The sequence below is a fragment of the Exophiala viscosa genome, assembly GCF_022695815.1.
Source record: "Exophiala viscosa unplaced genomic scaffold EDD37scaffold_2, whole genome shotgun sequence".
Taxonomy (NCBI): domain Eukaryota; kingdom Fungi; phylum Ascomycota; class Eurotiomycetes; order Chaetothyriales; family Herpotrichiellaceae; genus Exophiala; species Exophiala viscosa.
This window is the reverse complement of record NW_026944354.1, coordinates 2,861,024-2,879,710: the sequence shown is the minus strand read 5'-3', so window position 1 is coordinate 2,879,710 and position 18,687 is coordinate 2,861,024. Positions and strand designations below refer to the sequence as shown.

The 18,687-nt window shown below is 51.1% G+C and overlaps 8 protein-coding genes across 8 annotated transcripts; 4 read left to right on the top strand and 4 right to left on the bottom strand.

Annotated features, from left to right (window-relative positions):
• Positions 1–79: 79 nt before the first annotated feature.
• On the bottom strand, positions 80–1,931 carry EDD37DRAFT_574910 (uncharacterized protein). Its single transcript, XM_062814388.1, has 2 exons — positions 1,679–1,931; positions 80–1,617 (listed from the first exon to the last, which is right to left on the bottom strand). Exons 1-2 carry the CDS (start codon positions 1,849–1,851, stop codon positions 150–152), a joined length of 1,641 nt encoding a protein of 546 aa, XP_062673540.1. The 5' UTR covers positions 1,852–1,931; the 3' UTR covers positions 80–149.
• Positions 1,932–2,770: 839 nt separating this feature from the next.
• EDD37DRAFT_561160 (uncharacterized protein) lies at positions 2,771–3,733 on the top strand (the record flags this gene model as incomplete). Its single annotated transcript, XM_062813872.1, has 1 exon — positions 2,771–3,733. One exon carries the CDS (start codon positions 2,771–2,773, stop codon positions 3,731–3,733), a length of 963 nt encoding a protein of 320 aa, XP_062673539.1.
• Positions 3,734–3,910: 177 nt separating this feature from the next.
• EDD37DRAFT_269910 (fungal-specific transcription factor domain-containing protein) lies at positions 3,911–6,772 on the bottom strand. The gene is made up of 2 exons (XM_062810946.1): positions 4,455–6,772; positions 3,911–4,344 (listed from the first exon to the last, which is right to left on the bottom strand). Exons 1-2 carry the CDS (start codon positions 6,610–6,612, stop codon positions 4,088–4,090), a joined length of 2,415 nt encoding a protein of 804 aa, XP_062673538.1. The 5' UTR covers positions 6,613–6,772; the 3' UTR covers positions 3,911–4,087.
• A 2,209-nt stretch (positions 6,773–8,981) lies between these two features.
• Positions 8,982–9,984, bottom strand: EDD37DRAFT_606445 (uncharacterized protein; the record flags this gene model as incomplete). Its single annotated transcript, XM_062814886.1, has 2 exons — positions 8,982–9,133; positions 9,189–9,984. 2 exons carry the CDS (start codon positions 9,982–9,984, stop codon positions 8,982–8,984), a joined length of 948 nt encoding a protein of 315 aa, XP_062673537.1.
• A 1,040-nt stretch (positions 9,985–11,024) lies between these two features.
• On the top strand, positions 11,025–12,383 carry EDD37DRAFT_647310 (ubiquitin-activating enzyme E1 C; the record flags this gene model as incomplete). Its single annotated transcript, XM_062817849.1, has 2 exons — positions 11,025–11,086; positions 11,138–12,383. 2 exons carry the CDS (start codon positions 11,025–11,027, stop codon positions 12,381–12,383), a joined length of 1,308 nt encoding a protein of 435 aa, XP_062673536.1.
• A 217-nt stretch (positions 12,384–12,600) lies between these two features.
• On the bottom strand, positions 12,601–13,824 carry EDD37DRAFT_691988 (DNA-directed RNA polymerase III subunit C5; the record flags this gene model as incomplete). The annotated part of the gene is made up of 2 exons (XM_062820030.1): positions 13,750–13,824; positions 12,601–13,698 (listed from the first exon to the last, which is right to left on the bottom strand). Exons 1-2 carry the CDS (start codon positions 13,792–13,794, stop codon positions 12,601–12,603), a joined length of 1,143 nt encoding a protein of 380 aa, XP_062673535.1. The 5' UTR covers positions 13,795–13,824.
• A 136-nt stretch (positions 13,825–13,960) lies between these two features.
• On the top strand, positions 13,961–16,091 carry EDD37DRAFT_622943 (NADH-ubiquinone oxidoreductase 49 kDa subunit, mitochondrial). Its single transcript, XM_062816088.1, has 3 exons — positions 13,961–14,773; positions 14,823–15,559; positions 15,612–16,091. Exons 1-3 carry the CDS (start codon positions 14,081–14,083, stop codon positions 15,631–15,633), a joined length of 1,452 nt encoding a protein of 483 aa, XP_062673534.1. The 5' UTR covers positions 13,961–14,080; the 3' UTR covers positions 15,634–16,091.
• A 973-nt stretch (positions 16,092–17,064) lies between these two features.
• On the top strand, positions 17,065–18,402 carry EDD37DRAFT_560998 (calcium/calmodulin-dependent protein kinase; the record flags this gene model as incomplete). Its single annotated transcript, XM_062813864.1, has 3 exons — positions 17,065–17,313; positions 17,369–17,525; positions 17,576–18,402. 3 exons carry the CDS (start codon positions 17,065–17,067, stop codon positions 18,400–18,402), a joined length of 1,233 nt encoding a protein of 410 aa, XP_062673533.1.
• Between the last annotated feature and the right edge of the window lie 285 nt (positions 18,403–18,687).

Here is an 18,687-nt window from a genome sequence, read left to right as displayed (position 1 = left end):
TTCGGAAAATGATTCCTCCAGACCGCGTTAAGTCTTCATCAACTTCTCCTACCAATCTCACTCTCAACATCAACTATTTACTTCCTTGTTCTGAATCTATTGCAAGTCTATCGAGGCACCCCATGCTCATGATCGCAGCTGTGACCACGTCAAGCAGACAAGCTCAAATCAGCATACTTTTGTGCCGCTACCTCGTCGCACCTCTTCCTATACCCAGGAGCCGGCCCCATGTACCGTGCCACAATCCTTTTCTGCTTATTCGCCAGATTCTTGTTCACGCCTGTCATCCATGAGTCAACCTCATTCGATAACATGCCCTCCGCGCACTCATGGACATGCTTCGTCCAGTCTTCCACCCCCTTTTCCGTTGCTTCGATTCGAGTAATGCTATTTTCGCGGCAATACTGTATACAATTGGCAATCCAGCCGACCGCAAATTCGATACTTCGAGGCACGTTGCCAAACATCTGATGAGGTCCCATGACCATCATCATGTTAGGAAAACCATGAACAAAGAGACCTAGTTGAGTCCTAGGTCCTTCGCTCCACACCTCACTGAGTTTCTTTTTGTTCACGCCTTGAAAGTCCACCGGTGAAAAGGATCCTGTGACCGCGTCAAATCCAGTGGCGTATATCAGAATGTCCAGCTCAAACTCCTCTTCGCTTGTCTTGACACCCTTTGTGGTGATACGCTCGATAGGGGTTCTCTTCAGGTCGATCAGCTTGACGTTATCTTGGTTGTACGCCTCGAAATAACCCGATTCCATGGGTATGCGGCGAGTACCCCAGCCATGATCTTTTGGAATCAACTTCTCGGCAGTCTCTGGATCCTTGACGCGTTGTCGAATCTTGTTGGCGAAAAATTCACTACAAGCCGCATTCGCTTCTCTGTCGAAAGCTATATCGCGGAAGTTGGAAACCCATTTGGCGAAACCGGGTCGAGAATATAGATCTTCCCAAAACGCCAATCTCTCTTCTTCTGAGACATCAAACGAGTTTCTCGTTTCAGCTCCATGTAGGAAACACGCCGGCGACTCCATACACTGCTTGAAGATCTCAGGGTACCTCTTGCGAATCTGATCCATCTCTTCAGGACTTATTTTGGCATTATGTAAAGGTGCTGACCAGTTGGGTGTGCGTTGAAACACCGTCAGGTCACCTACCTTTCCTGCGATTGCTTGGATGGTCTGGATGCCGGTGGCTCCAGTCCCAATGATACCGACTCGTTTCCCTTCGAGCGAGACGGGCTCTCGAGGCCAACGTGCCGTATGGAACGATTGTCCCTTGAAATCCGCTATGCCGGGAACATTTGGAAAGGTAGGACGGTTGAGGAATCCCATTGCGGTGATCAGAGATCTCGAGGTGTACCGGTTGCCGTTGTCGTCCGTCAACTCCCATGAGTGATTGTCGTCGTGATAATGTGCCGACATGACTGTAGTGTTGAATTGCATATCACTTCGTAAATCAAACTTCTTCGAGACGAACTGACAGTATTGCAGAGTCTCATTAGCAGGAGCAAAGTGCTCTGTCCAATTCCATTCATCAAGCACATCTTGCGAGAAGGAGTACTGGTAAGAATAGCTTTCCGAGTCGAACCTCGCCCCGGGATAGCGGTTCCTGATAAGACGTTAGCTCTTAACCCTCATCGATATCATTTCGGAAGTGCAGCATCGCTCACCAGTACCACGTCCCTCCTTCACCAGACCCGGCTTCAAGGACTCTAACCCTCAGACCCAACTGTCTCATACGGTATAATGCGAAGATACCACTTAGCCCCGCACCGATGATGAGCACATCATAATCGAGCTGTAAGCTCGCATCGCCATGCGTTGACTCGCCTATGCTGCCCATACTGGTCTGCTGGTCCCCAATCTTGAGAGCAAGTTTCTGACAACAGATCTTTGGACACGAATTGAGCAGGCGTAGGCACCTTTATCGCTTTGATATTGATATGGTGGCAATCACCACCTGCGCTCGGCGCCACCGATATGGCCGAGGTTTAAGTCACTTTAGTGCGGAGTGCGGAGACGAGGCTGCGAACTCTAGGGGTTCCTTCACCACAGTATGCACAATGATTTGGCCCGGAATGCTTCACCCTTCAAGCATCGCTCAGTCAAGACACGAGAGCGATAACGACCTACCTGTAGCGCAAGTCGGTCCTTCATCACAGAAAATCAGGCAACCCGCTTGACAGCATCGGACCGTAGAGCAAGCATCATCAAGGCCACTCCCCTCACAACAACCCCGACAATGCCATATTGACTTCTCGATCGACGGAAACGATAGTGCATGTCATGTCACAGACAAGATTCAGACTGAACCAAAACCAAGAACTTATGAAGAATGTATATCGCGCATACAACTCCGACCTTTGAGAGTCTCAGTCCAGACTCGTCCATCAAGCGAATGCAAGCTGGGCCACTCCGACCCAATCACGGCTCTCTCCGAAGGAAACCTGGACCGGACCAGCGCGGTCGAAAAAGCCCAAGCTCTCATCCCCACCACGATCAAGTGCACTTTCGCCCAATGACATGCATACAAACATCAATCTTGCACGGATATATAAACGAGACGAAAAACGTGGTTGCCTGAGGTACCTGGTATATATACTTCGTGACAATCCTGGCGATTCTCGTAGATTTTGAATCTGTGAATCCCTTCTTTGGACCTTTGCACGCTTGGAACAACGACATTCATCTCCACATCCAAACTTCGACTTCAACTATCTTCAAACTTGCGACTCGACAGTCGCAATTTGGCAGCTCCGACAATGCCAGGAAACTTCCTCCTCAACCCCGTCGACGACAAATATCACTACAACCCTCAAAAGCACATCCCCGACCTCTCCTCCAAAGTAATAGTCGTGACAGGTGGTAACAACGGCGTCGGCAAAGCCACCGTCATCGAACTAGCCAAGCACAATCCTCAGCGCCTATACCTCGCCGCTCGCTCGCAAGCCAAGTATGACGAAGCAATGACCGATGTGCGCGCCGCCGCGCCCAACGCAAACGTTGCCTTCCTCGAGTTGGACCTCGCTTCCTTCGTGTCCGTCAAGAAGGCTGCCGACCAGATCCTTGCCACAAACGACCGTCTCGACATCCTGATCAACAATGCGGGCGTAATGGGTCTGCCGCCGGCCCAGACAAAGGAAGGCTACGAAATCCACTTCGGCACCAATCACATGGGCCATGCTCTCCTAACGAAACTCCTGCTACCATTGCTTCTCAAGACCGCTGAAAAGCCCGGTTCCGACGTGCGCATCCTCAACCTCTCGTCTGAAGGACACAAGATTGCAGCGAAACAAGTGTTCGTGCCAGACCAACTAAGCTCCTCTATGAGCGACACCCATTCGTACGTGCGGTACGGACAGTCCAAGCTTGCCAACGTCCTGTTCTCACGCGAACTGGCGAGGAGGTATCCACAGATCCTCACGACGGCAGTGCACCCAGGGCGCGTTGCGACCCCGTTGCTTGACCAGATGTTCGCGACGAAGTCATTCACCACGTACTTCCAAAAGAGCTTCGACGCGCTGGCGGGAGTTCTGACACCCGTGCAGGGCGCATACACGTCGCTCTTTGCAGCGACGTGGAAGCGGGACGAAGTGCAGAATGGAGCGTATTATGCTCCATTCGGGAAGTTGAACGCTGGAAGTAAACCGTCTCAGGATGTGGAACTCGCTAAGAGCTTGTGGGACTATACGGAGGAAGAGATTAAGAAGCATGGATACGCTTGATGAGGCCTTTGAGATTTGGGCTTCGTTGTTTGGTCGTTGCATCTTGGCTCGAATATCCAGGTGGCTGTTGAATTATTGACGCGTGCCTGGCCATGCTTTGTGTTTCTTCGGGTGGGGACGTCCCTTAGCTTCGTTCGAAGACTAGACTGCCAGCGGTCGGGTAGCGCAGCCATTACGTCGACCCCGATCATTGGTATCTAAACTTTATCAGCTGTGTGCGCGCGTTATACCAGAATCATCCACTCTCACCCTGGTTGCTTCAAAAGATCGAAATACGGAACTTCCTCCGACACCGTCAGTGTAGTCTGCTCAAAGTTGACCGAGTCAAGATTGTTGCAGCTAATGTCCAGGACTTCAACGAGCAAGGCCGGCTCCATTTCGAGACCACCTATATCGAGCAAGGACGAAAGCTAATTGCTTTTCCGTATCGCTCGGGTTGTTTCTTCTTCCTTTTGCCAGAGCCGTCGCAGACCTCATGACATTTCGGAATTGTCGTTGGTAATCGGTCGGAAGAGTAATATAGCAAGCTTCCGTTGCCCTGATGACCGCCTCCAAACCGGCGAGGACAGCATCTCCTGAATTGCCGAGTAGACGGAAGGCAACCAGAAGCACTGTAGAACATTAGCAACTTGGAACAGCGAAGATTCGACTAGGGTGAGTCTTTGGAAATCCCAAAGTATTCGAAGCTGACTGAATTGCGGAAAAATTGTGGAAAACTCACGTAAAAGGCTACCGTGAAGCAGCTGAATGCCAAAGAAATATGGCATGAAACTGACATCTTCATCAAACGCCAAGATCACGGTCTTCACACACTCTGCGGCCGCCATAGTGTGAAACATCGACTGAGAGAACGTCTCTGATGAAGTGAAGAAATCTGCATCCTCGAAGAGGCAGACTGGATCCCATTTGCTTCCAACTAGAATTTGAAGAACATGGCAGATGTGCGAACTGTATCCATGGACAAGCTTTGCGACATGCTTGTCTTCGTTGACATCGGCCGAATCGGCGGTTTGCCCTTCCCAAGCAGATCCTTCATCAGAATCCTGTTGAGAGGCACCTCGTGCCGTGTGTTCATCCAGTGTTGTTTGGTATATGTCCAATCGGCGCATTATACGATGCTCTTGAACCGTCCACATTGAAGAGGATGCAGCAGCCACAACGGGGTCGCTCTTTGCCCTATTGAAGTCTAATAGGTGCCCCGTGATTGTCATAAGAGGCAAGAAAAATCCAAAGAGCCCAAGTCCAGAGCAGGTATTTGGTGGTCCGTGAAGTCGCCCTTTTCCTGATGGTAGCAGCATGCACCGTGGCCCATCAGCCCGAGTACCGTGGCTGTGGGGCTGTGCACCAGACTGCCAGGTCACATCGTCAAGTGGGAGTAACAGATTTCGACACTCCGCTTCCAGGAGAGCCAAAGGCCGATTGTAACATAGTGCTAGGTGTCGATCCATCAAGAACAAGAGCCACCAGGTTCGTCGACGTTCTTCCCGATGGACTTCTCCGGTCGAATCTTCGGTCTCATTGGAAGAGCATTTGCAAGTCACATTGGGCAGAGAAGCTCCTCGAGTATGTGGCATCACATAGGATTCGACTTCCTGGTTCAGTTTCATATCCCTCGCGAGGTTGAATGCTATCGACCACCATCTGATTGATGCGGCCTTCTTCTCGGACCCAGAGATTACGGAGGAAACATGAATCAGTGCCATGACGTAGTCTGTACCCCATGCAACTGGGAGACCATTTGACTCCTGTTGGGGATCCAATACTCGTCGCAATTCGTCGTTAGTCCAACCTGCATCTGACACACCTGCAGGAGAAAGGCCCAGGTCTTCCTGTGTGACGAGTGGTTCGTATCGAGATGGATTTAAAAGTCGATAGGTGAGGCGACTTAGATACTTGCAGACGCGGTCCCTTTCCTCGGGACCGCTGAACAATCCAAGCGCCTTGTCACTTAAGGCAGCCACAAAAAGCATGCTAGCGAGCAAGGCTGGATGGGTTTGACGTGGTGAAACCGGATCAAGTATGTCGCATTTCCGGAGGATGAAATTGTGAATGTGGTGGCAGGTAGGGTGCATGCGACTGGAAAATGCACTGGAGAAATATGTGTCCAGAAGGTCGCATGCTAGGCTAGAGCCAAAATCACGGTCGGTGAAAGGTGATAGATATTGCAGGATGGGATATCTGCAGTGAGAGAGCGCCTGACTGCTCGGTGTAGGTGCTTCCTGCGAGCCCGCAAGAGAAGGTAATTTGTAGGAGTAGGGGTCTAAAACATGCATGGTAGGTGATACATAAGTTGAAGGGCCACCAGAAAGATCTCCACCATTATCGAAGGCAACTGTTCTGGCGTCAGAATCCCAGACCAGGCCCAGAGGCAAGGCCGAAGTCGTGCTCTCAGGATAGGAGAGATGGAATAGGTCTGCATCACCAGTGTTATTCGAGGGTTTTGAGAGCAGTCCTTCTATCTGGGCGACTGTTCCTGGGAGAACCGATCCTTGATCATCGAGCATTGGCGCGGACGTCGCTGATGGCGGTAGAGTGTCCTGGAGGTCAGGCACGACTTGAGTCGTCGGAGACGTCCTTGAAGGGCTTGTGCCAGCCAATGGTTTTTGGTCGCGCCTATTCTGGTCATAACGACATTCATATTTGAGCTGGTCACATCTGGCGCAAGGAAGGCTTCCTGTGCAGCGGATCTTTGCCCTCCGGCAGCCACTACATGCACGGAATTTGTCCTGGATGATGCGATGCACCGGCCGTTGGTTCCCATGGCTGACATGAGTCTTCATGTGCCGACTCAATGAGTCGTTACGAGAGAAGCAGCGGCCACACTTTGGGCATGGTGCCTCCGCAGGAGTCCTGCGCCGGGCAGTTTTCTGGAAGACCATCTGGCTCACATATGTGAGACAGCATAAATGAATTGCGCAACGTACGCGCCTCCTTGTAGAACAGTAGAGGTGGCCATCGTCAGCGAGAGAAGACGTCTCTGCAATGCTCAGAACCCATTGCGAGATCCAGCTGACGAGAAGTACCTTGGAAACGTCAAGAAATGATAAGGGTAAGGTATTTTCGGGTAAAGTGGCAGTTAGCAAGGCATGCAATTCTTGATTTCTAGGCGCCAAGTACCAGGTGCAGGTGCTCCCCAACTTTCGCGTGGAAGGAACCCCGCTTAATGAAGTTGCGGGCATGTGGGTGCCTCTGCTGCCACTAACCTAAGTTACACTACTTCCAATCCGACCTTCGCGTTGGTGATCTCGGTTCCAGTTGGTGAAACAAGGCAAGATCTTCTCACTCATTATCTATTGCTATGTGGTCAGCAGTCTCTGTCGCGTCCAGGTTATATAGATGGCCTGAGTAGTGATTGACCGCCTTCAAGGGCCATATCTGACACCTTTTCAGGCATGCTCCATGAGACTGCGTACCTATGACCTCAGCGCCACAGGCATGAACGATTCTCTTTCCTTTCAAGTGTGGTATCGCATTCGTTGGCAATTTTTCTGCCCGGGTTGTTTCCCAGTTCGCAGCCTAGATGGAAGCAAACGTGCTTTTCTGTTGTATGATTGAGGCACTATCAGTACCGAGCAAAAAGACATCAGTCCCTTCGGCGCAACCGCCTGGTGGCGAATGTAGTCAACACTGATATTGCTGCATACCTGGTAAGATCACACAGCACAACTCTCCCAGGCGTCACACACTCTCGAACCAGCAGGAGAAGCATCCCACTCGAAGTACAACAGAGACGTTGACGCCAGTCTTCACCTCGTCCTGGCAGAGACTTCACTTCGATGATCATCCAACCAAACTCGACCACAACCACACAATTCACCTTACAGTCCACGCACGGAGACCAAAAAAGATATTGGGCCTCCACCTCAAATCACCGAGTCTGGAAACTACAAAGTTATTAGGATACTGTCCAAACCACACAGGATAGCATGATCACATACTCGAACCCAGAGCTTTCGTGTCAACCTCAACAGCCTTAACAGCTGAGAGATGAGAGACGAAAATGTTGACCATTACACCAACTCGGTCATGTCAAGCCCGGAATCATGCTTGATTGTTGGACAAAGATTCTGGGTATTGATATATAAAGTCTCAGCTTGACTTCAATTCAAGTCGACCCGGTGAATGGAATAGTGCGATTCAATACAAGGTAGGATTGGAGCATGGAGCAAATTCAACAAAATTCATCCCCTATTTACAGACCTGCATTCTCCATAACCATACGGCTACTCTATAGCCATCATCTCACAACGACCCAGCCACCACCAGCAGACCTGTGGCAATCATATTGAACATGCTGGACGTATGCACCCTTCCCGCTCCACTCTTGTACGTCGATATCGACGTCGACGAGGCACTGCTCGAACACCCTGTCGACGAGCCAGTCCCCGTAGAGTTCGAGCTCGGTGTCCCCACACTCGTCGCATTCGCACCGAGCAATGTCCCATTATACGCCAACTCCCGTTGAAAAGCGTTGATCTGATCCCAAAGCTCGCACCTGGTATAATTGAGCACGTCCGGGATAGCCGCGTTGTCGATAACGATGCCATAGCTAGCGTTGGCTCCCTGGTACTCAGGCCACAGGCTCGAATTCATCGTGGGTCGCTGGATCGCCGCCATCGATGTCCATGCTTCCAACATAAACGAGCTGACTGGGACTTTAGTGGCATTCATATCGCATGTGCCGTTTGGTAGTGGTAGGTTCCGCGTTATGACTAACATGAAAGGTATCTCAGCGGTGTGCGTGGGCCCCAGTAGCTCGCGATGCGTCAATCAATGTCTAGCGAAGTCTAGCCACAAATCACAGCTAGAGCAACCATGGTACGGCAGTGGGGGCTGGCCGCTCAGGGAAGCATCCGTCTTGCCATACTAGTACAGTATCTCTCCTTGTCTGACACAGAGGGTGCTTTTGTCGACCAAGGCAGCTGCGCGGGTAAGTCGAGAGGCTGTATGCAGAGTACGAAGCATTTTCGGGTGCAGAAGTACGGCATCGTAGGACCCGACTGCCAGATCTCGACCCAGATCGTGTAAGAACGTACGGCTGTTGCTGGTGCGTGGATTGATCATTTCATCTCCCCCAAACCTCAGCCAGGGTAGACTAACCCAGTCCAGTGGATGCGAAGCGCCATCCCCTGTCATCATATGATCTATCCGAGGACTTGAAAGCTTGTCAATCGCTTAAGTCGCTAAAACTGCGTCTTAATATCTAAAATCACGTAAAGGCTCTCTTGTGCCGGCCTGATCGTCAGGGTCATGATCGATCTGGGTTTCTCATGCTGCTTCCTGAAAGGATCTTGCCCTGACGAGAGGATACCGAGAAAGCACCACTTGCATCCTGCTTGTCCATCCACCAGGCTGTGAACGCTGTCATAACGACAATGCTCGGGAAAGTGACACCATAAGCTGCAAATGTGGGTTAACAACCTTTTCTTTCACCTGGAGAACAGGACGCGCTTACCAATACCAAATCCTGTCGTTTGCGATGTCTGCCCTACCACGATGGACATTCCGATGGCGACCGCCAACATTGCAAAACACCAAATCCACGACCACATCATCAAAGAGCGCCTGAATCTCTGGTTGCCGGAATAGAGTGCGACCATAGCCTCACGGGCTGGAAGACCCATGTGGCAGCCGTCCGCCGCGAATACATCCTCCATGACGGTGAACAATGGCGGAGGGGTTACAGATCCGCGCTTTATTGAAGAGAGCGTCACAGGTGTTTTGACCTTCAAGCAGTGAAGCGTGTTTTGAATCAGCATGTAGATCCCGATGACATATGCCACGGACGGGGGTGCCATGCTGATAACGCGGACTGGAACGTTCTTGGTTGATGTGGCGATAACAAGCTCAAGAATCATTATCAGCAGGGCTAGCGACAAGATATAATATGAGCAGTCGAAGGCCCAGCGGTTGCCATTGATGGGTCGGAACTTTGGGTCGCGCTTGATGAACAGCCGATATCCGCGTGAAAACCACTTGTGGTAAGAAGCCCAGAATGAAAGGGAGGTCAGAATCGCCAGGATAGTCCAATGCGTCAACTTCGACCCGAACCACAACGAGTAGAACAAGATGATGGGAAGGACGCAGCCATCGAAGCAGAAGCATGCGAACCAGATTGCCCACTTTCGACGGTGGTCTGTTACTCGGTAAGGAAGGCCTGTTCCTGAAGATGTCGCGTTGCCACTGGAGAGATCAATGCCATTTTCGACGCCAGGATTATGCCAGCCGTTCGTTTCGGCGCCTGTCGACATTCTTTCAGTCTCAGTGGTCTGTGCGACCGTCAAGGGGAGAGAGAGTGAGCTGTTCGAAGGGTGATGGAAGAGGTAATCATGGATTGTAAAATAAAACGTGAAAGGGGGGAAATGCGCGGCCTCGTGGCAGTGACGACAACATAGGCACATGCATCATCACAAAATTCGCGGTTTCAGGGAATTGAAGTCGTGATGCATGAGATTTCTGGCGCACGTTGCGCGATGGCAATGAATGAGTGGCCATCCATGTCTATGACATAAGCATTCACAACGGTCAGCCTCAACGCAAATCTCCGGGCTCCGGCTCGCAACGCCAGCCAGCAACGTCCTCATTCAAGAATTGAAAAGCGTTAGATCCGCGAGTGACAAGATAGGCCTGATTCACAAGTACAGGCTGTGTTTGTACTGCAGCCTTGTGGCCGACCTGGCATCAAACCACGTAGTTCGAGACACATTGTAGCTAACTTACCTTGTGGCTTGTCACAGTAAGTCGAGCGTCCCGTCACCGCCACTGTAATTTGACATAACAATGTATGTCGTGGTATCCAACACCATCATCCACGTCGATGACAATGATCGTACCAGTCGAAGGGGCGAGCATGAGTTGGACGATAAATGGCAGTTTGAAGAAACTGGTAGGAATTTGCACTCTTGGCGAATCGGAAGTCACGATGCCAAGCCCGACTGAAGTCCGGGGTATCGACTCTCGATGATGTACTGTTCCAGCATCTCTACCATTAGTCATCGCTACATTCTTCGATCTTCTTGAAAGACGGTGTTCCTATCAGACTGACGTCTCCTGGACTCGAAGAGTGCAGCCACATCATAGGGTTCTCTTGTAGTCGCACAAACCGAGAGGAACTCATCAAACGAGGAAGCAACGTCACTGCCTGTCATTCGCCAGGGCGTTATATCAGTCCTTCGATGGTTGAAGACATCTCCCGGGATATCGTTACCTAGAGGGAGGCGGGCTTCAGGGCCTGAGAAGTGACTCTCACGCCTTGACATTGACTGAAAAGAGCTCAACTATCTCTTTCAAAATGTCAATACCAATATCAGCACTCCTCACCAATGGGGCTGCCACAGTCCCTCGCGATCGATGGTAAGCCTCAAGCCACTCTCCCTTCAGTGAACGTTAGGCTGATGATCCAAGGTCATACCTTGATCATGTCCTGTCGACGACGTCACCTTACGCTGGTGAAGAATTTGTCCCTGGCGAAGAGACTATCAGTGCCCTGGAATCCTCACGAGTTCTGGTCATCGGCGCCGGTGGCTTAGGCTGCGAGATCCTAAAGAACCTAGCCCTCTCCGGCTTCAAAGACATCCACGTGATTGACATGGACACCATCGACGTGTCGAACCTAAACAGACAGTTCCTCTTCCGGCAGTCGGACGTGGGCAAATCAAAAGCCGAATGTGCAGCAGCATTTGTCGAACGACGAGTTCCTGGCGTCAAAATCACCCCTTACAACGGTAAAATCCAAGACAAAGACGAAGAGTACTACATGCAATTCAAACTGGTAATATGCGGTCTCGACAGCATCGAAGCCCGACGCTGGATCAATGCCACACTAGTGGACATGGTAGACATGGAGAACCCGGAATCTCTCAAACCTCTCATCGACGGCGGTACCGAAGGTTTCAAGGGCCAAGCTCGTGTCATTCTCCCAACCCTCACATCATGTATCGAATGTCAATTATCCATGCACGCACCCCGCGCCGCTGTACCTCTTTGTACGCTGGCCACTATCCCTCGACAACCCCAACACTGTATCGAATGGGCACACATCATCGCATGGGAGGAGCAGCGCAAAGGCGAACCCCTCGACACCGACGACCCAGAGCACATCACGTGGCTGTACACCACGGCGCTGGCTCGAGCCAAGCAATTCAACATCTCCGGCGTAACGTACTCCATGACCCAAGGCGTGGTCAAGAACATCATCCCAGCAATTGCTTCGACCAACGCCATCATCGCAGCGGCATGCTGCAACGAAGCCCTCAAGATCGCCACGTCATGTGCACCATTCCTCGAGAACTACATGATGTACACGGGCGATTCGAACGACTCGGGTCTGTACACGTATACTTTCGCCGCGGAGAAAAAGGACGACTGCCCCGTGTGTGGCAACATTGCGCAGAACATGACTATCGACTCGGAGGCCACCCTAGAAGAATTCCTGGGAAGTTTGGCGGAGCGGGCAGAAGCACAATTGAAGAAGCCTAGTATCAGGACCGAAGCAAAAACGCTATACGTACAGGCACCCAAGAGTTTGGAGGAGCAGACGAGGCCGAACCTGTCCAAGAAGATGAGGGAGCTGCTAAGTGACGGTGAAGAGGTGGGTGTTTCGGACCTTGCATTTCAGATTTCGTTCAAATACAGGCTCGTGTTCAAGTGATCGCTGGCCAAAAGTTTCAACAAGTGGCATTTAGCGACGCCGCGTGGCCAACAGAGCATAGAACGAAGACCAAAGCATCAAGAAACCAAGAACACTTTTGATTTTGCAATCCATCCGTGGTATCTAAAGCCAAACTATCAAGAACACCTTGCAATGCCATGCCCGAGAACGCCATGCTCTATGCATACATTTCACATCTCTTCTGCTTTGTTTAAAGCTACTTCCTCTTCTCCTCCTCATCAAGAGCTCGAAGTAGTCTGCTCGCCTTGAACTTCAGCACATTGACACTCTCCAAGAAGAGCATGTCACTTGGAAACTGTCCCGTGCTTTCAACATTGAAGATGAAATGGTCTTGCACACGGCCTAGCTTGACTTTGTCCTTGAACTCGTCGTGGCGTAAACACTCTCGAGACACGGTGTCTCGCATGGGATCTTTGACTACGGCCTTCTCGTCACCCTCTCGCCCCTCGTACGCAGGATCGTAGAACTCTTTATGGTCTGGGTCTGTTTCCGTGGCTGTCACGCGTTCAAGCTCAATAACACCTGGTGGGAAGCACTTTTGGAACTTTCGAGCGTTAGCACCAAGGATAGGCTTGGTGATGGTGATCATTGGGAGGAGGCGGTATGTTGCGGTGGCGACAGGACTGAATTTGGCGTGGTCGCCTCCTTTCCCAAGATGCGCATGCAGAATCATGTCTAGTTCCTGGCCGGGGCGCAATTTGGCGATAAGAATGTCACGGCTGACCGGCTCGATGGGTCCGTCGGCGAACTTGTCCGCTTGGGAACCTTGACACTCCCATATGATGTGCCGTGAGTATACGCTGCTATTGATGTATTTCTCTTCCGGATCCGTGGCATTCTTGTCGGCGGCCGGGTTGCGCTCGCACTTCACGTTCAGATTCAGCACGATTGTGTTGTAATCCGTTCGTTCCATACCCTCGAAACCCATGTCCTGGTTGGGCTCGAGGAACCATTTTAACGACTTTAGACCTTCGATGCTGCCTTTCAGCGGTATGAGGCCCAGTCGGTGAGCAAGGACTTCGTCTGCAATTACTGAAGTGTTGTTATTGACGTAGACTTTTTCGATAGCCAATGTAGGAACTTCGGCGATGAGGATCCGGCGGAAGGCGTTGGCTATGGACGCGTCGACGCCGATGAGGGAGAATATGGCTTCGTGGGTTTGATTCTGGTGGAATTGAATCTTCAGGTTCTGCTCGAACTTGTCGAGAGACCATGAAAGATCTTCGCCCGCATGGTGGCCGGGGAAGTCGGTTGAAGTAATGTTTGTGACGGTTTCGGGATTGATTCCAACAATCTAGATGGGCTGTCAGCATGTTGTAAGGTGCTCGGCCTCCTTCACCCTCACCTTCCGCCTGTCCAGGCTGGCCTGGGATTGTTGTATGGGAGCCATGGTTGTTGCTTAAGGAATGCAAAACTGCGGGCAAGCATTTGGTAAAAATGATGTTCGGTCGGTTCTTTCTCCAAAATTTAAGTGGAGAGAAGGGTCCCAACGGCCAGCCAATCAGGATATTTCCAATCTGTTCGCCGCAATCGAGCTTCATTGACCTCACCACTCTCAAAGGCGAGAACATCTCATCAATCGCCATTCCTTTGCAGATTGATGCTGTCGACCTCGAGGCATCAGCTCGAGTACAACCTCTCCCATCCTGTGCCCTGGCCTTAGGCCGACTCTGACAATGCCCGCTTCGTTCGTACGAGCCGCAGGCTGGCGTTCCGCCAAACGACTTTGCCTTCGACCCAGCTTTCAGACTGTCTCGAGACAATCGCCTTTCCTTTCGCGCGCAGTGTCTACCACGCCGATTTGCAAAGCCACACATCAGGCTCCTGGCAACCCTGACACCGGAGGCGGTCCTTTGGGCACGACAATCAGCCCGACAGACTCTACTTTCACTACCCAACTCGACTCCCAATTGGTCAACAAGACACCCGATACAAATTTGGGCGATGACTACGAGTCGAGAAAGATCCGTCACTACACGGTCAACTTCGGTCCTCAGCACCCTGCGGCACACGGTGTGTTGCGGCTCATTCTTGAACTGAATGGAGAAGAGATCATTCGAGCAGATCCCCATGTCGGACTGCTGCACCGTGGCACCGAAAAATTGATCGAGTACAAGACATATCTGCAAGCCCTGCCCTACTTTGACCGCTTTGATTACGTCTCCATGATGACGAACGAGCAAGTCTTCTGTCTGGCAACCGAAAAACTCCTCAACATTGATATTCCAGAACGGGCCAAATGGATCCGTACTCTATTTGGAGAAATCACCAGAGTTTTGAACCACTTGATGTCGATTCTCTCGCACGCTATGGATGTAGGAGCCTTGACTCCTTTCTTGTGGGGTTTCGAGGAACGTGAGAAGCTCATGGTATGTGGCATGATGACTGATCTTGGAATTTCCGGCTAATTTGCTGTAGGAATTCTACGAACGTGTTTCCGGTGCGCGGTTACATGCGGCCTATGTCCGTCCCGGCGGTGTCAAGGCTGATCTACCTCTTGGCTTGCTGGATGATATTTATGCCTGGGCGACCCAGTTCGGCGATCGCATCGACGAGACCGAAGAACTTCTTACTGACAACCGGATATGGATCGGTCGGACCAAGGGTATCGGTGTCGTGTCTGCGGCAGATGCGCTCAACTACGGCTTCTCAGGAGTCATGCTACGTGGTTCAGGAGTACCGTGGGATATCCGAAAGAGTCAGCCGTATGATGCATACGACAAAGTGGAATTCGACGTTCCAGTCGGCCAGAATGGTGACTGCTATGACCGATACTTGTGCCGAATGGAGGAATTCAGACAGTCCCTGCGTATTATCCACCAGTGCTTGAACAAGATGCCTCCTGGACCTCACAAGGTGGAGGACTACAAGATTGCACCACCACCCCGAGCGGCCATGAAGGAGAACATGGAGGCTCTTATCCACCACTTCCTGCTCTTCACCAAGGGTTACACCGTGCCGCCCGGTGACACTTACACCTGCATTGAAGCCCCCAAGGGCGAGATGGGTGTGTACCTGGTCAGTGACGGCAGTGAGCGTCCATACCGATGCAAAGTACGAGCTCCAGGCTTTGCGCACTTGAGTTGTTTCGACCAGATCAGCCGTGGTCATCTTTTAGCTGATGCAGTCGCCATCATTGGAACGATGGATCTTGTGTAAGTACCCCTTCTGATCTATCCCATCGCCCGTGGCTGACCACCCCTCCAGCTTTGGAGAAATCGACCGGTAGAGAATGTTTCCGGTAGAGAATGTTGATCTGTTAGAAGAACAATCATGGGAGCTCAAAAACATGCAGTACTCTTGGACCTGTAGAGACCTCAAGACATGATGTGTCGAGTTCGCACCTACCAAGTCTCAAAAGCATGCATTGCAAGCATACGTTGCCAGCTACGTGGTGACCTATGGGGATCCCCCTAGCAACGATGATAGATAGTGGCTTACAGTATCATCAAGCAATTGCAAAGAATGAAGGGTTTGTGTGATTTGGGAGTTTGTCTCACTATGGTGCGTAAAGTGACAGAGAACGAGGCTATGACCCCTAGTTCGGTAAGGCTGTTTCCGGGAAAAAAGGCACCGTCTGACAGGGAGTGCAACCACGATACAAATACATGGTTACCAAGTTCGCGACAGCGCGTGCCTTCACCGTAAGCCAGTACGAGTAGATCGTGAAGCCGATGCGCTCCCTCCTACCAAAGATTAATGGTATATCGTTGTGTGCCCAGAGCTCCTGAACGACAAGAAGATTCGAACCTGAAGACTAATGACGGTCAGACGGAGCCATTTCTTCTCTAAAGATGCTTGCCGGTCAAAAGTGGCGTACGGGATCTTCGTAGTCAATAATGCTGTTTTGTGTATATTTCGAGACGCGCATTGCATCTTCCGTTCGTAACCAAAGAAGACGATGAATTTGCCATTATTATGGATTCGTTGGAATCGCCGGGTCGGCGAGTGTGGCTGTTACGAGGCTCCGCCATACCCTAAGCTCTCAGCTTCAGGCACCCTGGAGTCACTCCGCAGCTGTGATCCTTCCCACTCTCCTGCACCTTCTTGCTCCGCCACGATGCCAATCCCAATGGCCCCCAAACTCAGAGATGTAGCAACAACTTATTTCAGCTGCGCTTTTGCTGTCTCTCTTTACCAGTCAATTCTTACCTAGAGATTGAGCCTATCAGCCTCTTGCTCTGCCTTTACAAGTCTTCCTCCTTCTGATTCCTACGTTGTCTTTAGCCTGTGCGTTCACTATAGCCTCATACTCGAATCGTCTCACCCTTACCCCGCAATCTCATTGGGATCTATACCACGACGGACTCCTGAGAAAGAAATACAAACACCGCCGCATACAGACCCTCAGGCTGCTTGTCTACTTGATACCTAACCGAGTCTCCTTGCCTCCCACCTGTGTCGTGTGCACTCCGATCCTGAGGGGTGTTCTGATATTACGTGTCAAGGCACTGCCTTCCAGTCGCAACCATGGCTTGTAAGTCTGCGTCCGCATACTGATTTTGCACACTGGCTATCACATCGTACATCCTCGATGGCGTATGTCTCTTCCCTACGATGTCTGCATTTTAGCTGTCACGGCGTCCGAATGGACTGGTGGTTTTCTCGCATGAGAATCGCATGTAGGCATACTAACCATTTGTCTGCAGTCTCCGGTATCATGAACAAGCTGCAAGGTCAGCCCGATAGCTACGATAAAAAGTCACAGTACCGCTTTGGAAAGACGTTGGGGGCAGGAACATACGGTATCGTGCGAGAAGCAGAATGCAATGGGGGAAAGTGCGCTGTCAAGATCATCCTCAAAAAGAGTGTTAAGGGCAACGAGCAAATGGTATACGACGAGTTGAAAATGCTACAAAAGCTCAGTCATCCTCATATTGTCAAGTTTCAGGATTGGTTTGAGTCAAGAGTATGTTTGGTCCGCCGAGGCTATGGGATAGAAGAGATGGCTGATCATAGTATAGGACAAGTTCTACATTGTGACTCAATTGGCTACCGGAGGTGAACTATTCGATCGAATTTGCGATAAGGGAAAATTCACCGAAAAGGACGCCTCTCAGACAATCCGACAGGTTCTCGAGGCTGTCGACTATCTTCACGCGAGAAATATTGTCCACCGAGGTAAGCGTTGCAAGACGTTGGACGCGGTGCTCATCGGCTAACTGCTGTAGATCTCAAGCCAGAAAACCTTTTGTATCTCACCAGAGATCCTGAATCACAATTGGTGCTTGCCGACTTTGGCATCGCCAAAACCCTCGATAGCCCCGGTGCAGTCCTGACTTCAATGGCTGGTTCATTCGGTTATGCTGCTCCCGAAGTCATGCTGAAACAAGGCCATGGCAAAGCTGTCGACATGTGGTCCCTGGGAGTCATCACATACACTCTTCTCTGCGGTTACTCACCTTTCCGATCCGAGAACCTGGCCGATCTCGTGGACGAGTGCAGGAGCGGCCGCATCATATTCCATGAAAGATACTGGAAGGACGTCAGCAAAGACGCGAAAGATTTCATCATGTCTCTACTTCAGCCCGATCCAAAACGACGAGCCACCAGCCAGGAAGCACTAACACACATCTGGCTTACTGGAGAAACTGCTTCTACACACGATCTTCTGCCGGAGATCAGAGGATATCTCGCCAAGATGAAGCTGAAGCGAGGAATCGAGCTTGTCAAGCTCGCAAACCGGATCGATGCTCTAAAGGTGCAAGAGGAGGAAGAACCCAACTCCCCCGATGCAAATGACATACCAGCAAATGCGCAGAACGCTGCTGGATTGGCTGTAAAGAACCAGACGAGGGGGATCTCTCCTGGGCGGGGTTTGGCCACGAACGAGGCCCACGAGAAGAGACATCTAAGCACGGCGGCAAAGAGTGCCATATTCCGAGAAGTTGTCCTAGCCAAAGTCAGGGAGATGAAAGACAAGGAGAAAACAGACAAATTGGTTGCTGAGGTCACCAAGGAGCATGAACGTAGGAAGAGCTTCACTGGCCAAAAATGAGCACCAATATTGTTTGTATGCTGGCGCCTCCTTGATGAAATGAGGACGAGTGTGCTGCTGTCTTCGTGGCAGGTGATACGATACCCTGATTGACGACGATTGATGGTGCTTTTATGGGTTTCTACCTAGGTTTTGTACTTCCCAGCAGGTTGATATTCAACAGAATAGGTTGCTCGAACGCAGCTTTTGGACGTTCCGTCCCAAATTGCATACCTCATTTCTCATCATCTGCTGTTCAGCAAGTACTACCTCTTCTTTGCAGCCAGATGAACAGGCCTGAAAGAG

Excerpts from the sequence above, each read along its gene's own strand:
- EDD37DRAFT_574910 (XM_062814388.1), bottom strand. The coding sequence starts at position 1,851 with ATGGGCAGCATAGGCGAGTCAACGCATGGCGATGCGAGCTTACAGCTC. Across the intron at positions 1,618-1,678 it reads GAAGGAGGGACGTGGTACTG|GAACCGCTATCCCGGGGCGA; the intron begins GTGAGCGATGCT and ends ACGTCTTATCAG.
- EDD37DRAFT_269910 (XM_062810946.1), bottom strand. The coding sequence starts at position 6,612 with ATGGTCTTCCAGAAAACTGCCCGGCGCAGGACTCCTGCGGAGGCACCA. Across the intron at positions 4,345-4,454 it reads GCTTCACGGTAGCCTTTTAC|TGCTTCTGGTTGCCTTCCGT; the intron begins GTGAGTTTTCCA and ends AATGTTCTACAG.
- EDD37DRAFT_622943 (XM_062816088.1), top strand. The coding sequence starts at position 14,081 with ATGCCCGCTTCGTTCGTACGAGCCGCAGGCTGGCGTTCCGCCAAACGA. Across the intron at positions 14,774-14,822 it reads AGGAACGTGAGAAGCTCATG|GAATTCTACGAACGTGTTTC; the intron begins GTATGTGGCATG and ends AATTTGCTGTAG. Across the intron at positions 15,560-15,611 it reads ATTGGAACGATGGATCTTGT|CTTTGGAGAAATCGACCGGT; the intron begins GTAAGTACCCCT and ends CCACCCCTCCAG.